The 22,473-nt window shown below is 43.1% G+C and overlaps 1 protein-coding gene across 2 annotated transcripts in view; it reads right to left on the reverse strand.

Annotated features, from left to right (window-relative positions):
• DYRK2 (dual specificity tyrosine phosphorylation regulated kinase 2) overlaps positions 1–19,532 on the reverse strand; it is a 33,008-nt gene extending 13,476 nt beyond the window's left edge. The window contains exons 1-2 of one of the 2 annotated variants that reach the window (XM_042467523.1): positions 19,078–19,532; positions 17,969–18,108 (exon numbers count right to left, since the gene is read on the reverse strand). In XM_042467523.1, the coding sequence (XP_042323457.1) occupies positions 17,969–18,108; positions 19,078–19,123 (186 nt within the window). In that variant the 5' untranslated portion in view covers positions 19,124–19,532. Of the gene's footprint in view, positions 1–17,968; positions 18,109–19,077 lie in introns of those variants that run through there. The other variant, XM_042467524.1, reaches the window with a different exon arrangement.
• Positions 19,533–22,473: the final 2,941 nt, after the last annotated feature.

The raw sequence follows: 22,473 nt of genomic DNA on the forward strand, positions 1-22,473 counted from the left end.
ATCCCCCACACAAAATGAATACAGGTTATAGAACAACAACAAAAATCCAGTCCACTTTTTCCAAGTTCTGACTAAAGAGCAACACATGAAATTCAGCTTGCCTGCCTCCACTCAGGATGGTTTATTCTCCAACAGTTTGACCAGTATAACCAAGGTCACAATTAGTCAGAGAGGGAGAGTAAAGAATACCCCCTTTCCCATGCCTATTGTACGGAAAACAGTCCAAGATGTACCTGGGAGGGATATTAAAATGAGAGCATTGCCCTCCTCAAATAAGAATTCTCCCTGCTCCATAGCTGCATACAAGAAGCAGGATAAACTATTGAGGCTACTAAAAGCACTAGAGCTGGACTTAATATCTTTCCCTATGGGCCTGTTATTTACCTGTTTAGATGCCATTTTTTTGCAATTCTTGGCATCTTAAGAAGTATAGGATCACAGTCATCACATGACATTCCTAGGTAACTTCACAGGCACACATTTATGAGTTAGATATTGTAGCAACTGCAACCTCAGAATTATGGGCACTGCTATGGGGGAGCTCTGGCTAGAGGGTGGCTCACATCATGTCGAATAAATAAAAGATTTTGCTGGAGAGAAAAAATCCAATAATGCAATAATATGATTATGGGATAACTAATCTGATCAATATGATCTTTAGTATGTATTCAGTGTCACTCAGATATTATTATAATACCACCTAGATTTGGCAAGAAAGCCTATTTCATCATCTAATGTGACTATAGCTATTAATCTGCCTAAAAGGCTATATATTTTACACTCCATTCACATATGATCACAACAGTGTCTCTCTCATCTCTGAAGCTAGTATATGACTTTCACCCAAAAGCACTTGTCTTACAGAGAACCATACCATATTTACTTTTTCTTCCTCATATGCTCATATATCTTTAGCAGAGTTTGGAAAGATAATGGCCAAGACTCTGCAATCTGTCTCCTAATCTGACCCTTGAAATGCATTGAAAAATCCAACCAGCCACACTGAGCAGTGGAGCTCCACAGTGCTTGAAAGTGGAGTACTGGTGGATAATTCAATCAGCCCCATCCAGTAGTGGTGCAACATCAGAAGCAGAGCTTACAGCAGAGTCATGTTGCAACTCCTTGGTGCACCTCCACTTGCTTTCAGAAGGGCATCAGATGTCCCTCGTAACTCCATCCATCTGTGCATCTAGCTGGAAATTTAAGTATGTTTTAGGGGCATTTATGATCTTGGCAATATTACCATGATCATAAATGTGAAAAGGAAACAGTTACAAGGTCATAAGTATAACTCTCCCAGAATACCCCAGCCAGCATGGCCACAGGAGGAAAGCTATGTCCACCATGACTAGTAGCCATTGATAGTTAAAGGGGAAATATAAGAGAGCAGATTCCTTGAGAATGTTATGTACAATTAAACTAAGATTGTCATTACATTAGCTGCAGCAATGAGCTACTTAAATTTGTCTGATCTGTGTTCTAGTTAGAACACTGATTGCTGACTGGTGTTCTTCACATGCTATGTAGAGCTCATTTTCTTGTCTGTCTTCTAATAGGTTCTGCTCACGCTGACTTCTAGCTACTCATACCATATGTGGAAGAGTGTTATGTGAAAGAGGTGTTTGCATATAAATGTACAGTGCGTGCTTTTTTTTTTTATGTGGGGGATCTGTTTTGGACCCCCCTTGTGTAAAAAAAATGTGTATGCTCGAGCCCCATTGAAAATAATGGGGCTTGTGCATGGCGCACCGGCGCACACACGTCACGGGCACATGCCCCATTAGTCTTAATGGGATGCGCCACCACTTGCTCCCTGCACACTCCTGCAAGCTCCCTCGCGGCTTTCAGCGTATGCTGAAAGCCGCGTATGGTGCGTCCACGTATGACGCGGGTGCACTGTATTGACTTCTAAAACATCATTTGGGAGTTCTCAATAAGCACTACATAGAGCACTCCCTGCTGGCCTGCAAATCAATGTGGAAAAGTTCTACCTGTCATGTCCATCTCTGCATGACTAATGCTATGGGTACACAAGTGTTTGAGGTCAATGTATATTGAGTTGTGTGTTAATGGCATGGACATACCTGTGTCTGTCTGTATATGTTACCTCAGCCTGGAAACATAAGTAATCTGCTCTTGATGTACTTTTTATTGATGCTGGGAATGATACTGCCAACTGTCAATGTGTGGCATATCTGAAATGAAGCAGGATCTGGCTTGAAAAATACACTGACTGGCGTATACCTTCATTCCTACATGGTCCTTCTGTTCACATTAATTGTACTCAGCAGTAGTTTTCACCCTAACTGCATTTCTGAACTTTGAAGCAAACTAGCTGCACAAGAGTTCCATAACAGTTCCTACGAGAAAAGAATGTGGCTTTTTCCAGTATTTGAAATAGTATTCCTCTTTCTAGCAGGTGCTGGAGAGCATGAACAGGAGGCTACTATTATATTCATGTCCTGCTGGCAGCCTTCCAGTAAGCAACTGATGGGGTGCAGTGTGAACAGAATGATGTACCAGGTTTGATCACACATGACTCTTCTTATGACCCTACTTCAGCTGAAGGGAGTCTAAGATTTCAAAACTCAGGGTGCACCTAACATTGCAGAAGCAATGCAATTTGACACAATTTTAAATGCTGGCACCCTATCCTATGGAATCTTAGGATTTGTATTTTTACAAGGTCTTTAGACTTCTCTGCCAAAGAGTGCTAGTGCCTCACAAAACATCAAATGCCAGGATTTTGTATGACAGAGCCATAACAGTTTACGTGGTGTCAAACTGCATTATTTCTGCAATGTAAATGCCCCCTCAGCCTCTGTAAGAAATTGACATTGTTGACATACAGCAGAGATGAAGACCTATATCCCAGAGGTTTTCCACCTGGTCCACAAGCTCTTGCTGTTATCTCTGATAACAAGATAATGGACTTTAAAAAGCCTAGGAAGTAACTGGATGGAAATGAGTTCTATGTTCCAGTCCAAGAAGCTGTTAATCACCATGTCTGTTAAGTATGGCTTGGGAGATTATCGCACAGCAAAGTTCCGCCAGGATAGCCGTGGGATCTAAAATTCAAAGATGGATCCTATCGCATTGCTCTGTGGCTGGGCAGGAGACAGCCTGTATGCAATGCGGACTTCTCCAGGCTCCTCCCACAGCTGATCAAAAACATTTTTGAAAAGCTCTAGAGAAGCCTGGGTTTGCATACAGATTGCCCTACTGCCTGGCTACAGAACAATGCGATAGGATCCGTTTGTGTTTTAGATCCCAGATCTATCCTGGTAGGACTTCCTTTTGTGATAATCTCCTTGGTCACCACACTTCAGCATTTAGAATCAACACAGCTGTGTTTCTGCCCATGTCGCTGAGCTAGAAACCCACCCCACAGTGCCTTCAGGGTTCCATCATATTCCTTCCCACACAAAAGGCAGGATGTCTTTTGATTTTGGTTTTCCCCTCAGCTATGAAGGAACAATGACATTGATATAGGACAACACGAAAAGAACATGTGCCTCAAAGGAACATTCAGTTTTCATTCTTAAAACTGTAAAGGAACCTGTTTCTACTTTTCTTGTATGCTGTTTTTTGTAGGAAATTTGTGGCTCTCTAGATGTTTTTGGATTCCAAGTCCAAGTGCAGCCAGTAGTAGGTTTGATAGGAACTGTAATCCAACAAGAGCTGGAAGGCCCTACCTCTATCTAGGTTTGATTAGCTTTGTACTGAAATAACTGCTAGGGATCATGTACTTATAACAATAAACAAAAATGTTTATTGCTAGAGCCATGAAATGTACATACCAGAAACTTGGCATGCATACCAAAGGGATCAAGAAGGATGTGCATTTTGAGTTTCTTCTGGCTTGTTACAGTACATTAATTCATTTAAATATTTGGCATTTTTGAAGTCTGCAGTGCTGTCTTCAGTTACTGGGCGGCAGACTTACTGTACTCACTCAGTTAGTGCATATTTCTTGAGCAGATACACAGGAGAATAATCTGAGAGACCAAATTATATACAATGATACCAAATTATATACAGTGGTACAGTGACAGTATGGTAAGGGGTACTGTTACACAGTGGGCTCCTCCCACTATACAACACTACTCCTTACCGTAGTATGGATCATATGTACAAGTGCCAGTAGCCATAGATTTTGTCAGACAGAGTGGAGACAACAGGTCTAGACAGCTTCTGATATTTGCTTCAAGGCTTCAATGCATCAGGCTAAGGGCTTCTGCAACATGTGCAAAGCCATATAAATTTATCATCTTATAAATAAAAGCAGACTTCCATGTGACATCAATTAATTCAAATTAAACCTCCACATGTATATCTATGACAGAATGAAATAATCTTCGGGGAGGGAGTGGCCATACAGCTACAGGGCTGGGGATGAGAGGGGTTATAGGCTAAGATATCAGAGGTTTGGGAAGGCTGCCCTGCCAAAACAAAGACATCCTGAAAACTCTTAAGAGAAAAGAGAGATTCTACTACTTTTAGTAGTAGTAGTAGTAGTATGTAGTAGTAGTAGTATGAATAAATAAGGGGAAGTTAATCATACACTCACTAACAGCAAGCTGAATCAAAAGGTACTCAGTCACCAAAGCCACCAGCTGCCTGAATGAGCATATCCAGAGGGTTAACACAATTTCATTGCTTCACTAAAAGCTTAGACTGATGAATGGGGCAAAACAGAGAGGAAAATGTCACTTGTCTGTTAGTTTGGAAAGAACACCACCACAGCAAATGCTGACTTCCTATGTCAATACAACATCCAGACATAATTTCTTCAGCAAAAATACCTGTTGCCAAGCAAATCTGTATGATTAACTTACCCTTTTTTATTCATGTTCTAAAAGTAATAGACTTTTACCCACTAGTTATAGTGTTAACATAGGACCCATCTTTCAACTGTCTATGTTCAGAATTTCTATGTTGATTTTAATGCCCATGAATTTCTGCCACATTATCTAGTTCAATATCTGAGCCACTGTGGTGTAGTGGTTTGAACACTGGACTGTGGCTCTGGAGATCAGGGCATGATTCTCGCTCAGTCATGAAAACTCCCTGGGTGACCTTGAGCAAGTAACACACTCTCAGCCCCAGAAAACCCTGTCATAGGTTTTCCTTAAGGTCTCCATAAGAAAGAAATGATTTGAAGGCACTCAACAACAACAACATCTGTCTGTGCTGCAAAAAATCTGGGCGACACCAACATCCCAATTAACCACAGCAGGGGTCAGGAACATACCCTATATTTCTATACTACTACAATATTAAACATCAGTGCTTGTATTAGCAGGATGCTTTCATATGAGGTTTTTATCTTACAGTCAACTTACTTCAGAGAACTTTACAAGAGGGTCCAGATGTTGTCACCTGCAAAACATAACCGCCCAAGGCTTTCTCACCATTTTTTCAATTTCTTTTCCATTACAAGGGAAAGTAGGAAGAGAGTGCCTTCAGATGAGTACCATTCTAGATGCCATTGACTTGCGGCTATTCACCTTGAAACACAGTCATTTAAGGAAGTTTGAATGACATTATTAATAAATCTCCTGAAAAATTCTGGATACGATTCTGAGGACCTGCTGGGTATCTCTGATACATAGTTGGAAAAACCACTGCTCTACACAATAACAAGAGAGGGGCAAGTGAAGAAGGAACAAGTGTGCCTCCCAATGACCTGGCTGCAGGCCCGCACCCTCCTGTTGTCAAATTCAGTGGCAAGCAGAGAAAACACATTAAACGGGGTTTTCCCTACTATTTAGCTATTTAAAGCAAGCAAAATGAATGTTTTAAATGTTTTCCCCCGGTTGAAATTCTACAATGTGTTTTGCTAAATTTTAGGAAAATTTTGGAGATTACACTTTCAGCAGTCAGAATAGTGTCTCAATTTATGTTGAAAATTACATTACATAGAGAAACAGAAATGAAATACTGATATTTTTTTAAAAAAACAAACCTGCCTCTCCCCATCTCATCTACATATTTGATCAACTACATGGATATTTTAAATGTAATTCACTAGTTAAAATTGCTTTGAGATTCTACAACAGCTGATGTAACAAGAGCCCTGCTGGATCAGAACAAAGGACTATCTAGTCTACTATCCTGTTTCCTATAATGCTGGTACTGCAGCCACAAGGTTGTGAGTTTGATCCCAGGGGCTCCAAGGTTGACTTAGCTTTCCATCCTTTTGTAGATCCTTAAAATGAGTACCCATCTTGTTGGGTGCAACTGTCTTACAGATTGTAAACACCTTGGGAGTGTTATACCACTTATAAGTTCTATACCACTTATAAATGGTACAGAACTGTAAATGCTATTGCTATAATGGCCAGCCAACTAGCTAGCCCACAAGCAGGACATGAGGGAAAAACCCCATCCCAACTGTTGTTCCCCAATATGCAACCTTAGATGCTAGAAAGAGCATACAGCCTCACAAATAGTAGCTATATTTCAGGAGCAACAAGGTTAGGTTTTTGTTTTGTTTTTTCAGTTTTGAATATTTAACAGAGAAGCAGGAGTAGGGAAAGATAACCTGGCCAGTTACCTCCTGACAGGCAAGTACAATATTAAAGATCTCCAATGGGAAGTGATTTCATACGAAAATGGAGGTCTGATTATCACCCTTAGCCACTTCTGGAAAGAAGCTGACAGTAGATCAAAAGGATTAGAAGCAAATAGTGGGTGTCAATCTTTCCTGCCTCTCTAGAAGAAGAAACTCCATCTGCCCATGCTAGCGAGACAGGACAGATCCCACTGCGGGAGTTCCTGAGGCCAGGCGATTACCACCCACAAGCTGTCTACGTGACAGGCACACTGGCCTTTCATGACACTTTAAAATGAGGCCAGCCAATAAATCGTGCCAGTTTTGAAAATAAATGATTCTTGCATGTTTAAAACAGGACTTTTATTCATTCTTATACACATTAAACATCTACAGGTGTGTTTTTTGCTCACCCATTCTGGGTAAGTATTGATTCCAAACCAACATCTTCATTTGTTTTGGAGATAAGGTAGTTGAATTTTTTAAAAAAGAAATCTAAATAATGCAATTTATAATCTCCAAAGATATATACTTGTGAAATTTAAATGTCTTACACCCCAGCTTCTGAGCAACAAAGGAGAAGTATGATAAAACTTTCCTACTAATATTAAGGTCCAATAATCCCACTAAAATGTTTGTCTCATCCAGCTCACACTCATCTCCTTGCATTTAAATAACTTCACGCATCCTGTGTAATTTTACATCTTATTAGAATGCTTCACCATCAACATTCAGACTGACATTTTTAAAGGTTTATATCATTCCTCTTATTATCTTCCATCAACTGCCAAAAAAAAAAAGGGGGGGGGGGGGCGCCCTGAACTGAAGGTTTTCCTATACATTTAAATGAATAGCTGTTTCTATATTTAAAAGACATTTTAAAAAACATTTTCTTTGATATAAGGATTGTGGGAAATTTCACCTATTATGGGGTGGACCAATTGTGGTCCTCCAGATGGTACTGGATTGAAATTTCTATCATTCTTCACTATTGGTTCTGCTGGCTAGGGCTGATGGGAGTTGCAGTCTCATATCTGGAGAACAACAAGTTTCCAAACTGCAATTTTTTAAAAAAGTTTTTTTAAAAAAAAAATTAGAAGTTTTTTGCTCATGTGTACCAAAGGAAGTTAGACGAATACTCTTATAAAATGGAACAAAGGTAGCTAAACTCCTATAATGTCCCAAGCCATTTTCAAAGACTACAATGCTAGAGATACTGACTAGTTATCAAAAATACTGGTTCAGGGGACAGATGTGTTACTATTTACCCAGAGGTGGAAAAACCTTTTTCAAAAGTCACATTCTCTTGAAAAGGGGGTGATGGTTCATGATCAGATGTTGGAGGTAGGTGATATGAAAACAGAACCCAAAAGTGGGCAGAGCAGAACCTTCTTTCTATCGTTTATTTTCTCTATCCTTTCTTCTCTTTTCCTCCCCTCTTCCACTTTCTTCCTCATCCTGACCCAACAGGCCGTCAAAAGAAGGCAGGCTACTCTCGCTTGAGTTCTGTACTTATTGCTCACAGAAGAGCTCGGTTGGATAAAATTAAGTGGCATGCCCTTTCCTGACACGGACTGCCAAGGAAGGAAAAAAATACATAAGATATCACTGTATTTTAACATTTCCTTCAGCTATTTGTATTTCCCAAGGAAAGTATCAGTACCCTGAAAAATGGCAATCCAGGCCAAACTGATCCCTATCAAACCTACAGCAAACAGATACGCTGTTATTTCCTATCTGAGAAACTCCCATCAGAAAATACACTAAGTCTTCAGAAATCCCAATAGGAAGTCAACAATTCCATATCATTATTCAGAGTGAGTCTCCCTGAATAGTTGTGAGAAAGGTCCTTTCAAACAGGGCATAACTGCCATTTTCTAATGGATACCTAGTGCAAAATATCTGGGTAGGTGCTCCTCAAGGAAACTTTTTTATCTGCATGCTAAACAGGAGCAGCCAATGAATCTATCAGTGTAGAAGCAACAAATCCACTCTGGTTTTTATTGGTACTCCTTCCACAGAAGCCTTGACTTGAACTAGTTTCACACAGAAAGCAGTCCTGTTCAACATGGAGCAGCTGCAGGAGCACCAGTAATAAAATCTACAGTGGATATGCCATTCTTGCAGAAGCAGGTCAACCATTAATGCTAAATTGATTACCGTTTTTTCTTTGGCCTTGTTTCCACTGCAGAAATAATGCAGTTTGACACAGTTTTGGCTGTCATGGCTCAGTGCTATGGAATTCTGGGATTTTCAGTTTTTGTGAGATAATTTAGCCTTCTCTCTCAGATCTGGTGCCACAACAAACTACAAATCCCAAAATTTCATAGCATTGAGTCATGGTAATTATAGTGATATAAAACTGAATTATTTATAAGTTACGACTTATAAAGCCTTAGATAGATTAGCTCCAGGCTATCTGGCAGACCATATCACCCCCTATGAGGTTGCCCAGACTCTGAGATCATTGGGGGAGACCCTTCATTTAGTCTCACTAACTTTACAATTATGGTTCTTGATAACAACAGATAGAGTTTCAGTGGCTGGTCCTAGGCTATGAAACTCCCTCCTTAGGAAACCTATAATAGCTTCCCCCTTGCCGTCCTTTTTTTTTTTTTTTAAATCAACAGGCTTTTAGGACTGAAAGATTTTAAAGAAAGAGCTTTAAGAGTATGCTGTTTTTAACTTCTTTTTATTATTGTAAGTGTAAATTTTCAGTTTCTAAATGTTATTAATAGTGTAATTCTATTTATTTGTTTATTTTCTATGCCGCCTTTCTCTCAAAATGGGACCCAAGGCGGCTATACCCACTATAAACATCCCATATAAAAAAGCCATCCCATGATTACACATTAAAAGCCTGCCTGAATAAATCTGTTTTTGTTTGCCAATGGAAGGCAAGCAGGGAAGGGGCCAGCCTTGCTTCCTATGGAAGGGCATTCCACAGGGTGGGAGCAGCCACTTGAGAAGGCTCTCTTTAGTGTCCTCACCAAGCCAGCCTGTGATAATGGTGGGATCGAGGGAAAGTCTTCTTCTGAAGATCTTAGGGCTCTGGTAAGTTCATATGGGGAGATACAGGCCCGGTATAGACTGGCACTATGCGCTGGCTGGGGTCAATTTTAGGGCAAGGGAGAGTGGAGCATCCACATGCTCCCAGGCCCTATCATGCTGTCCAGGTGCCATCATGGCTCGCCCCCATCCACACGGGGGCTGCCATGATGTACATGCAGCATCCAAACAGCGCCGCATCACATGTACGCCATCGGTGTGCATGAGGGCTCCAATGGCGCCCCAGGTGCATCCCAGAAAGCTTTTTATGCCTCACGGAGGCTGCACCGTTTGATTGCTGTGGCCTCCATCCAGGGCAGAAATGGACGGTGTATTGCCACCCCTTTCTCCCCATCTGTCTCTCAAATAGTCTAGACCTAAGCTGTGTAAGGCTTTATACATCATGACCAGCCTTTTGAATTGTGCCTGGAAACAAACCAGTAGCCAGTGAAACTGTAAAAGGCCCCTGACCACTCGGAACAGCTCCGCTGGACAACCCTCTGTACATGCAATGGTGGCAAAGAACTATAATTTCTTTGCTGCCACCATCTGCCACTGTTGCTCTAGTTTAGTCTCTGTCCCACTCATTTCATCACTGCCAGCTCCCTAGTGAACCAGGGGCACGTTAATTCTATTTTAATGTTGATTTTCTATATGTTTTTAACTATATTGTATTTCTTTTTATTTGTAAGTTTCACAATCTTGGGGAAATGGCAGGGTATAAAAACAAGAACCAGAGGGAGACAAGCCACTTTTTAAAAAATGTCTGGATTCTAGGAGTTGTGGTACAATTATATTTTCCAAGCTTCTGAATAAGACTAAGGTCTCAATATCCAAGGAGGAAGATGATCTGGGAAAACAACAGCATGTTCCTCAAAAGACCATTCTCTGAGTTAGTTTTTTCTCTCAGATTGTTCAAGACAGATGGTCACAGCTGTGCTGGTCATCATATAGCAGAGCTTATGGAGTATCAGATGAAGTATGCTTCTTTTCCATTTATTTAATCTGAAGTCTTGGGGTATGTGAACAGGGGTACTGGTGAAGGTACATACAGAAGGTGGATAAAAGCAGTCTTTTAAAAAATCTCCAGAGATGATCTTTGTTCTATGGGTTTCTTTTACCTTTCCCCATCTCTACTGCCCTCATGATCAGTTTTAATATTCCTGATTCTGTGTTTCTTTCCTTCTTTAAAAAAACTATAGCATTGTAATCAGTTTCAATGTCTTTAAAATTGTAATTATATTTCTGCTTTGTCATTGGAATTATTGGTAGCTTTAGAGAAACTCTGCTCAGAAGATAGTACTTATTGTTATTGTTCAAAGCAAGGAAAGTAGATGAAGTTCTGTGATTTGAACTTCTCATTTGCCTACAATGCCTGCTTTTTTTTTACTGTATCATGAAACAAATGTGCTGCGTTTTTATCAGTATTGTAGAGAATTGTGAAAACTGTAAGTCACAAATGAAATTCAGATTTCTGTTTCTGGTACCAATGACATACAGGTCTAGGGAAATGTGGAATGTATTCTAGGTGGGGAATGTGTGATCCCTCAAAAGTTTTAAGACTGCAACTCCCAACATCCCTTATCATTGGCTATATTGGCTACGAATAATTGGAGTTGTAGTCTAACATCTGGAGGACAACATGTTCTCCACCCTTGGAACTACAATGAGAAGTAATATCTTGATTTTTTTGTCCCTTTCAGATTTGCAAAAACTATTTCTCTTGAAAGAGAGTTCTCTTGAGAAAGAGTGGGAAGAGAAGATAAAGCCATATCTTGACTGTATTAGTCATATTTATATCCCTCTGATATCAGTATATAAACTTACATTGACTAACTTAAATCCCACTGATTTCAGGGGATTCTAAACACAGTTAACTTAGGCTAGATCCAACCCATTATTTTTTTCCTACCCATCTGCTACTGCTGTTTATCACAGATGTCTGTGCTTAAAATATTAGAAAAGGGGAAAGGCCACTAGGCATCAGAGATATAAAAGCACATCTCTTGTATTAAAGTATAGTGAACAAGGCCACCATAAAAAAGTATTAAACCTGTAATCCAGGACATCACTACCTGGTGCTCTCAAACAACACAGTGAGATTGAATGTGCTTGCAGAATGCTGACTAACTACTGGGCTTTTGGGGGTGGGGGGGTGGGAAAAAAGGGTGGGAATAATTAAACACATTTTTAAAAAAGGAGATGCCTGACAGACTACAACCCTGATCAGAACCACTTCACACTGCAACATTTTGTTACAGGTTCCATCTGTTATATGTATTATTGCAACTTTCCCATTTTACCCAGTGACTAGAAAGCCATTATCAAGAGTTACTATTAGGCTTATGCATTCCTGTTTCAAGAAGCCAGTGTGGAGTAGTTGTTCAGTGCTGGAGTAGGATTCCAGTAAATTAGATTTGGAAACCCACTGGGTGAGACCTTGGACAAGCCATACTTGTTCAGCCTAAGAGGAAGGCAATAGCAAACCTCCTCTGAATAAATCTTGACAAGAAAAACCCTTGATAGGGTCACCATAACTGAAAGATAACTTGTAGATAGACTCATGACAACAAAAACATGATGCATTAAACCATTCAGGGTATTAGGCAGTATTATTGATGTACCTCAGGTTTCTCTGTCATGAAATACATATGTGTTTTGTTCTATACATAATAACAAAAACACATTCTTATTTTATCCTTTCCAACTACAGTACTCAAATTTTGTAATATTTTCATTTCTCAGAATGTGAACGTTTATGGCTCTACCAGCCAAACAAAAGGGGCATTAACTTCCTATCTTAGATTTAAAACACTGTTTGTCCAGTAGCTACAAGCCTTTGGTTTGGAAAATGTTCTGGTCACTTGTTACAGTTTCTAATCCAATGTATGCTTGACAGGGCAATGATAACCACCAGAATCTCCCAGGAAGCATGGCCACTATTTGGACAACAACTCCCAGAATCCCCTGGCCAATATGGTCACTGGTTCAAGTAACTGATGCTGCTTAACTATCACTGTATGTGGGGAAAGAGGGGGAAATCTGTCTCAGAGAAAACACAGTTCTGCAGTACAAAAGCCATGTAACATGCACGGCCAAAAGTTTCAGCTTCTTTCCTAGGTTGTATGGATATCTCATTGCAAATTAATATGTTCTAGTTGTTAAAGCAACCAGTCGGCACACATGCTTGTGCAGGGGGCATATGTATTTAATGACAGAGGAACCTGATGTAAATCAATAATACTGTCTAATACTGTATATTGAATGGTTTAAATCAGTCATTTTTTAAAAAAAAAAAAACATCCTGATCAGAACATGGGAAGGGACTCTTCTGCATTGTAAAGATCCCTCAATTAACTTAAAGAAAGAAGGATGGGGATATGTCCACTTCTAATTCAAACTATGAAGAATATATGATGGTAACAGTTGTTTGACAGTGGAATAAACTACCTTGCAGGGCAGCAGACCTCTCCTTCTATTGAGGTTTTTAAATAGAGTTTGGAGGACCACCATGCAGGAATACTTTAATTGTATGTTCCCACATTGGCAAGGGACTGGCTCAGGTGGTCCTTGGGATCACTTTCAAGTCCATGATTCCATGGTTCTTGTATCATTCAGGAAAGAAAAGTAGCTTGATGAATACAACTCCAAGAATCTCCCAGCAAGCATGGACAACTCTGGTTGGGTATTTCTAAAAGCTGTAGTCTGAAAATGAATTTTTCCAAGTGCTGGGGGTGACATGTTCTATCACAGTCTAAGATACCCATCTGGACTTAAACCCTAACTCCCAGAAGCCCTTACCAGCATGGCCGATGATTTGGGATGATAAAAATCACTATTCAACTATATCTGCGAACCAGAGACTGGGAAAGGCTGCTTTATCATCCTCTTTTTTAAAAAGAAGAAATGTGGCTCTGTCTTGGGGGTTTTGATATGTTATGTTAGATTGGTTAAGATACCAAAATTCAGGTTTGGCAGTCCATCCCCTCCACCACCCTTAACTTCTCTTCAGATCTAGTGGCAAACATAACAAAAATATCACTACATATGGAGGAATGTTTTACATGTTATGGCCATCACACAAGTGCCTTTCTGAATAACCATACATGGTGATAATGACCTTCTGGTAAGTGGCTGATACATAGCAAGTGTCTCACGTGCTTTTCACTAGAAGTAATACAAGCGCCAATTATGACACAGGCTCCATCTGAGGAGGAGCCTGAATAGGGTGAGAATTGTTAGTTCAATGACAAAGAAGTGGTGCAAACTATTTTAGGCAGAAGTAGGGAAGGCTTTAAAAGATGGATCAAATTGCCTGAGCATATGACAAATAGCACAGAGAGCAAAGCATATGGAAAAGACTAATTCTCAGAAGTGGAAGCACTTCACATGTTCACATTCGGTAAGAAAAGAAAGAATGATAATAGTGGAAGGACTCATGAGACATTGCACTGTAAAGAAACAAGTAGTAGAAATCATCTTTCCTTGAGTATTTTGCAGGGATAGCAAGCTGAACAGATGAAGAAAAACTAGCAATAATCCAAGCAAAAGCAAAGATGATTGGAAATTATCATTATTAAAATTCCTACTATTATTATTACCACTATCTCACAAAGTTCCTTTAGAATGAATGGTCTGTATTACTGACAACATCCTAGTGGGCATTTTATTTCCATTTTTACAAATGGGACTGAGGCCAAGAAAGGTTCAGCAAAGAGAATCTACTGAGCTTTATTGTTGAACAGGGTTCTGAACATGACAGCAAAGGTCAAATTATGGTATCTCATCCAATGAATTGGTTTAACTTGGAAAGAGTTAGATTGTGAAATAATGCCCTCCAAAGTAAACAATCTAGAAAGTAAAAGTGAGTGATGGAGCCTCAAACATGAGAAGAAACTCCATTATTGCAACTGCAGGGCAATAGAGATGTAAGCTGCAGAAACTGCAGCCAAGTAGTCTCAAGAAAGCTCCACTTGTAACACACAGATGACCATCTGCTTAGCAACACAGGTTGCCATAAATACAGAACAGAAGTCCCAGCTTTTTTTTAATGGTACACAGCACTTCCCCAGATGAGATCACTTGGGCATTTGAGAAACCTCAGACTTCAAACTCCAGTACTTTCATTTTATGACAAAAATCAATCCTGGGCTGGACCCATTCTGTTTTAAAGGGGCAAAATGATAGCAGACTTTCAAAGGGATAAAATAAAATGTAGACTATGGGGCTGTACAGATGAGAAGAAAGGGGTGACCAGGGGAAGACCCTTTCTCTCCCAGATCATTGCCATGGTAACCGCATGGGCGCGGCAATGATCCGCTCCATCCTGCTACCAAGGTGCCATTAGTGACCTGGAGCAGTGTGGTGACATCTCTTGTGTGCCACGTTGTTTGGACGTGGTGCACAAGGCACGTCACTGATGTATGCACCATCTGAATGCATGCATGCCCAAAATGGTGCCGGGGGAGCATGGAGTATGTGGACACTCCACTCTCCTGAGCCCTAATCAGGCCTAAGTTAATTTAAGAGGAATAGACAGAATGACATTCAATCTTTCATTTATATATTTTTTTAAAAATAATTCTTTATGGGTTGACTACACATAACCTTTAAACAAAGGGAATTTTTGTTTCTCATATTACTTTCCCCCTTGATATCAACCTCTCCATCTTTGTGTGGCCATGGCAAAGGTTATGTCAGTGGTACTAGTTTACTGTGTGAGAGAAGCCCAAGAGATGAAAAAGAGGTGGCCACAGGATGGAGAAGAATACTCTGAAGAGAAACCTTGATGGCAAGAGGACATTTGGATGGACAGTTACAAAACCAGTGGAAGAAATCAAGGGGGATAGTGAGTTCAAAGTGTATCCTATATATTTATCTTTTAAACCTCTGAAATGTGGTATGAATCTGGAGTATTTTGGTCTAGTTAGAACACCTAGTTTTAAATAACCTTTCATGGGCTCTAGTTTACTCACAATATGAGCGTACAACATATTAGTCTCAACATGGGCATTTCTGCATGGCCACTGTTTTGATACAATCTACACATTTCCCCATATCTGTAGCTAACACACCACATGTATGTATCCTCCTTGATACAATGTGTGCACATCAAGATTACCAATTTCTAAAATTTAGTAAGTTCTAATGTTATTAGTAAATTCTAATGTTATCGCAACTCTGGAAGCTCATCCAATGCTGATGTCCAAATGCAGACAATATCTCCCATTCAGAATAATCCTAATTTGATCCACAGCTTTGCTAGACTTGGCTCTGAAACTGATTTTCAGTACTAGGGATCAGTTTCAAAACACATAAGCTAGAAAGAGGAATGCTCCTAAACATATTCCGAATGTCACACAACCAGCATCAAATCCATCAGAGAACAGGGGACTGGAGATTATAGATCGAGGACCTGTCATTTGTTGGCAAGTGGGATCTTTTTTAGATCCTAGGATTTCTTTTACTTTCTAGCATAGATTTATCAGACTGAATTTATGGGCATTCAAAACATCCAGCTGATGCTTTAAAGAAATATACTGGATCGTTTCAGGTAACTGCACATTAAAGTTTCCCCCCCAGGTTTAATGCAAGGGTTGAAAACAATGCACAAAATCTTAACACATCTAGCTTCTGTCCACATAGCCATATAGTCGGCTCTATCTTTTCTTCGCCTCCATAAATAGATCATCATGCCTGAGAAGTTCCATCCCTTGTAGCAGATTAGCCACCACTGGAAGATTATGTGAGAAACCACAGCCCTGCAAATAACGCCAACGGCTAACACCTGTTTCCCTGGTTAAATGGTGCTTAGAAGGACAGTGTCACTCTCCAGTCTACTTCACTGTCTCCTGCTGTTCCACTGGAAATTGCTCATCAGGTCCAAACAGGTCTAACAACTGGGAAGACAAACCCTAATTTCTCAGTTCTTAGAGGGGAGGCCACCCTTGCATCACAAAATGACTAACCACACTTTCAAAGTGGTTTCTCCTCCAGAAACAGCCCTCACCCCCCATTGCATGCACTGAAGTGTTATTAAAGGAAAGAGAACTGCAAAAAAGGTACCCAAACCAGCCTTGGCTTCTCAGCCACAAGGACCTTCCTTTCATATTCCCAGGTGGGTACTACTCACAGCAGTGAAAGCTTGAAGGAGCCTCACAGTTTTAATATTCAGAATCCTATAAATACACACCACCATCATCTACGCTTCAGGGAGGGACAGGCTGAGAAGCATTCCAGCCACCCAGGAGCAGCAGAGGTGGCAGCTATAGGAGTTAAGCACACATATACACTTGCATCAATCCCTACAGCATGGCATGAGTGTTGGGCTACGACTCTGGAGATCAGGGTTTGATCTCCAGATGCTCAGCCCTGAAACCCGCTGGGTGACACTGGGCAAGTCACACGCTCTCAGCCTCAGGGGAAGGCAAGGGAAAAGCCCCTCCAAACAAACCTTGCCAATAAAATCCCTTAGGGTCATAGAAGCTGCTTCCATGTGCAGAAATAATCCGGTTTGACACTGCTGTAACTGCCAGAACTCAATGCTGTGGAATTCTGGGAATTGTAGTTTTTTGTGGCACCCTGAAGTGTGGGTGGACTCCATAAGACTGAAATGACTTCAAGGCACACAACGACAACAACAACATTCATGCCGCACACAGGTAACCTGGCTTGCCTGCTCCTTCTAGACTGTCCCAGATGACTCCAAAGTGACTCCAGAAATTGCTTCTCCTTTCCCCCTGGCAGCCCCTAAGTCCCAGAATACCTGTTGAAACCAGACGGGAAGGAGGACCAGGACCTGCTGAGCCATGCTGCTGGTGGCGGCTGAGCATTAACAGAGGTGGCCTTCCAAGGCTCATTCCTCCATCCCACTCAGACAGGCTGGCTGGCAGCCTGACCTTACCTTGCACATGGGTTGCTATTAATACCAAGGAGAGGAGGAGGAGCGCAGCCAAGAAGGCATGGGGAGGCTTTTTATTTTTCAGCCTTGGAGGGGGCGCCCTTTGAGAGGCTGGCACAGTCTTTTGAGGATGGAGAGGAGGAGGAGGAAAGGAAGGGTCCAAGCCTTGGCACTGCGGGTCTCACAAACCCCTGCATTTAAAGCCCCTCTATTTAAAGAGAGTGTTGCACAGTGGTTTGAGCACTATGGGACTATGACTCTGGAGACCAGGGTTCTTTGGATCCCGACTCAGCCATGCAAACCCAAGTTGGGCCAAGTGTAGAGTCATATCCTCTCAGCCTCTCAGAGGATGGCAATGGCGCTGAAGAAGTGAAAGGCCACGATAGGGCAGCCCTAAGTGGGGAATAATAACAATACCACAATGCCCCCCAGCCCCCTCCCCTGCTCCTGGGCCCCGGTCTCACCGTCTGGGGGGCAGCGGCGGTGGGGTTGAGCGGCGGCAAAGCGATGGGGGAAGGCGGTCCGGTCCCGGCTCCAGTCCTGGAGGCCCCGATGCCCGGGGAAGGCTGGCACTGGCGGGCGGGCTCCCCTCCTCCCCGGCTGCCTGCGGAGGAAAAAGGGAAGAGAAGGAGAAGAGAGCGGCCGAGAGAGATGGGGGGAAAGGAAAAGGAAGAGACCCCGGGAGGAGAAAGGGGGGGAGGAAAGGGGAAAGGGGGAGACCCCCCTCCTCTTCTTCCCCAAAGCCCCTCGCCTTCCTCCTCTTCCTCTTCCTCCCATCCCAGAATGGTTCCAAGGGATCCTAACAAAACTCCCCCTTCCTCCTTGGCTGCTCTCCCCCCCCCCGACAGAACAGAACAAAACCCAAGGCCGGAGAAGCCCTTCTCTGGACTCGCAGCCCAATCTTGTCTTGCATCCACACTGCAGGACTAATCCGGCTTGGCCCCGCTTTAATTGGCCTGGCCACCACAAGCCACAGTTCCCAGAATGCCATAGCCTTCAGCCAGCTCAGTTAAAGCGGGGCCCAACAGTGTGGAAGATCGCTGGCAGCCGCTCCGACACCGCAAGAGAAAAATAAGCTCCAAACACTCCTCCTTCTTGAACCCTGCTCAAAATGGAGGGCCCTTTGGGGGATTCCTCATCGGCCTCGGGATGGCCAGAGACCCTCGCTTCCAGGCGCCGCCAAAATGGAGGACTCCGGAGGGGGGAAATCAAATCAAATAAAACGGGAGGGCATCACCCAAAGCCCACAACTCCACACACTCCGGGGGGATTGATTCTGCCCCAAAATGGAGGGCTCTGGGGGAAGGGGAGCCACCAGCCAAGGCCAAGGCCCAGATGTCCACCGCCTTCAGCCAACGGGGGCCCAAAGCGGATTCGTCCTCCAGTGTGGAAGAGTGGGTGGCAAAAGGGAGGACATGGCAAGGGAAGAGCTCCAAAGCAAAACCACCTAAAACAACCCCCTCCCGAGGGGCATGCTTCCTGAAATCTCTGCTGCCCGGATGGAGGGGGTTTGGGGGTCCCCTTGGAAGAGCTCTGGAGGACGCCTGGAGGGGAAAGGAGGACGTGGCCTTACCAGAGGCAGAGGCTCCTCCGGCAGAAGGCTTCCTGGTGGCTAACATGGCCGCTGGGCTGGAGGGCGAGGGGGGGACACCATCATCATCCTCCTCTTCATCTCAGGGCCGCTGCTGCTGCTTCTCCTTTCCCTCCAGAGCCCCCTCTTCCTCCTGAAGGCTTCCCCTCCGGCTCGGGGGTCCCTGGGAGCAGCAGAGGGAGCCTCCGGGCGCCGGCTCATCCGCCGCGGCATCCGTCCCTGCCAAGCCCGGGCCTGCCGGGCCCTAGCCCCCCGGGGCCTCCCCGGCCTCCCTCCCTCCTCTTCCTCGCCTCCCTTCTCAGGCAGCCTCAAACGCATCCCCCCGGTGCCTTCCAGGGAAAGGGAGGGAGGGAGGAAGAAAAGGAAGAGGGCAGCCAAGGCTGAGGAGGAGGAAGGCCCCCTTCCCTTCTTCTCTTCCCTTCTTCCCTCCTTCTCGCTCTTCCTCCTCCCTTTCGGAGGGGCAGGAACAAACACAGGCAGACCGCCCGCCCCCGAGCCCAGGGGGGCCAAGGCCCAGCCCGCCCCCTTCCCCTCCTCCTCCTCTTCGCCTTGGCCTCCCTTTGGCCTTCTTCCTCGCCTCCTCTGCCACACTTTCGCTTCCCCCCTAAAAAAAGGACCCCCCCAAGGCACCATAAAATGGAGGAGGTTTCAAGGAGAAGGGAGGAGGACACCGAAGGCAAGCTCAAGGCAACCGAGAGAGAGAGAGAGAGACAAAGACCTAGAAAGAATGGGAAGAGATGGAGGAGGTTTGGACATTCCTCCTGGAGGGAAGGGGGAAATGGAGGACAGGCCCTGGGGAAGGAGGACGCCTGTTTACCCTGACATTGGGGAATTCCTCCTGGATAGAAGGGGAGAATGGAGGATGCGTCCTGGGAAAGGAGGACGGCTGGTCGCCCTGATATTGGGGGATTCCTCCTGGAGGGAAGGGGGAAATGGAGGACAGACCCTGGGAAAAGAGGACAGTTGGTTACCTGAGCTAAACAGAACTCATAGAAATGTAAATCCATGCTTCCTAGTGCTGCTCCAAATAGAGGATATTTGGAAATTTCTGGACGGAAGCTTGAATTGGAGGACATTCGAGGAAAATGGAGGACATGACTCAAAAACACTCAATAGAAATGTAAATTCACACTGCTTAGTCGAGACTCAAAATGGTGGGCATTTTGGAATTCTTCCTGGACAGCAAAGTGAAATGGAGGACAGGTCCAGGAAAAAGGAGAATGCTTGGTCATCCTGAGCTAAACATACTCATAGAAATGTAAATGCATGCTTATTAGTCCTGCTCCAGATGGAGGACCTTTGGACATTCCTCCTGGACAGAAGGATGAAATGTAAGACGTTTGAGAAAAATGTAGGACGTGGCCAAATACAAGCTCAGAAACACACTGATAGAGATGTAAATTCACACTGTTTAGTCCTACTCCAAATGGAGGACATTTTGGAATTCCTCCTGGACCAGGATGACCAGTTGCCCTAACTGCAAAATGGAGGGCCTTCAAGGCAAACACAGGACGTTACCAAATAAAAGCTCCAAAACACACTCATAGAAATGTAAAGTCAAGCTTCTTAGTCCTGCTCTAGATAAAAGAAATTTGGAAATTCCTCCAGGACAGAAGCCTGCAATGGAGGGCATGTCCTGGAAAAGGAGGACATCTGGTCACCCTGACATTGGGAAATTCCTGCTGGACAGAAGGGTGAAATGGAGGACAGGTTCTGGAAAAGGAGGACAGCTGGTCATCCCGAGCTACACTCACTCATAGAAAAGTGAATTCCTGCTAAAAAGGAAGAGATTCAAGAAACAAGTAGGACATGGCCAAAGAAAAGCTATCAACAGTCATAGAAATTCATGCTCATTAGTCATGCTCATTAGTCATGCTCAAAATGGAGGATGTTTTGGAAATTCCTCCTGGACAGAAATAGGGGACATGTTCGGTCACCCTTTGGGTGGGAAATGCCCACTTGGCCCTCCTCAACCAGCCCTTTCCACAAAAGCCACCTCCACACAATGGCAATGTCAGACTTCTCCCTGTGAGGAAAGAAAGTGGCCACCAAGAAGAAACAAAAGCAGAGGAGAAGAAGAAGTGCAGACAGAGGGGAAGAAAGAGAAGCTGTGACCCAGGGAAGACCTGAAAGAAAAGAGAGTGATCCTCCAAAGTGTAGCTGAAGGGGGAAATGTGGGAACTGGGAAACCGGTTTAGGGAGCAATCGCTGAGGAGGAGAGTGGGAGACTGTATTTTAATGTGAAGAAAGCAGGATGACCAGAGGTCCTCCTTTTCCAGGATGTGCCCTATATTTCGACCTTCTGTTCAGGAGGAATTTCCAAATGTCCTCCATTTTGAGCATGGATTTATATCTATATTTATATGAGTGTTTTCAACTTTTATTTGGTTATGTCATACATTTTTTTTAATGCCCTCCATTTTGTGGTGCCTTGTGGTTAGGATATCTGGTCACCCTGGAAGAAAATGTGTTTTGCACTGTCTTCTCAGAAGCAGATTAGACCCCGTTTGGGGAGAAAGGCAGGTTATAAGGCCCATAAATAAATAATAATACATAATCAAAGGTGGTTCAATATTTTATCCACTAACCTTTTTAAATATTTTATTTTAACCTTTTTTATTCTGTGTCTCATGCAATTGTAATTTTGTCACCAGCATATGACTTGTTCTTGTTGTACCAGATACATTGTTCTGTCAGAATGTTTTGTAACGGACGTTGTCCCACAGACAAATTAATCTATCGATAAATAAAAATATATAAATAAAAATGAGGGAAGCTTTCAGAAATCGGACTCTTCTTAGGAGAGGTCCTCAATTATTCATATTTTCCTTTCTTGTTTAAAACCACACTGACAGGATGTCCCCTCAAAGCAATGCCATACAATATATCATCTAAGGGGTTATTTGTAAATGATGTACTGAAACTTCCTTCTGAAACAGGCTGCATCCTCACTGTAGAAATAATCTGGTTTGACACCACTTTAATTGCCACAGTTCTATGCTATGGAATTCTGGGAACTAGTTTGTTGCATTAGCAGTGCCACAACAAACTGCAGTTTCCAGAGTTCCAAAGCATGGAGCCGTGGCAGTTAAAGCAGTGTCAAACTGGATTATTTCTACAATGAGGATGCAGCCTCAGAGAGAAATTGGTTTACCTCATGATAAGTTTGGGAAATTACAATTTGCAGAAGAGTGGGGGGTTGTCAGGTGGACAGACACAGCAGACACCGAATTGGCAAAGAAATGGCCACAACTTTATTACACACAGCAAACATAGCAAGAGGGTTGGCCAGAAAGCATGAGGTCTGGATCTGACATCCACCAACCCGTGTTGGTCGATGACCCATTTGCCTGGCCACGCCCAGGCTTCGGGATGACA

This window comes from Sceloporus undulatus, chromosome 5 (genome assembly GCF_019175285.1).
Source record: "Sceloporus undulatus isolate JIND9_A2432 ecotype Alabama chromosome 5, SceUnd_v1.1, whole genome shotgun sequence".
Lineage (NCBI taxonomy): Eukaryota > Metazoa > Chordata > Lepidosauria > Squamata > Phrynosomatidae > Sceloporus > Sceloporus undulatus.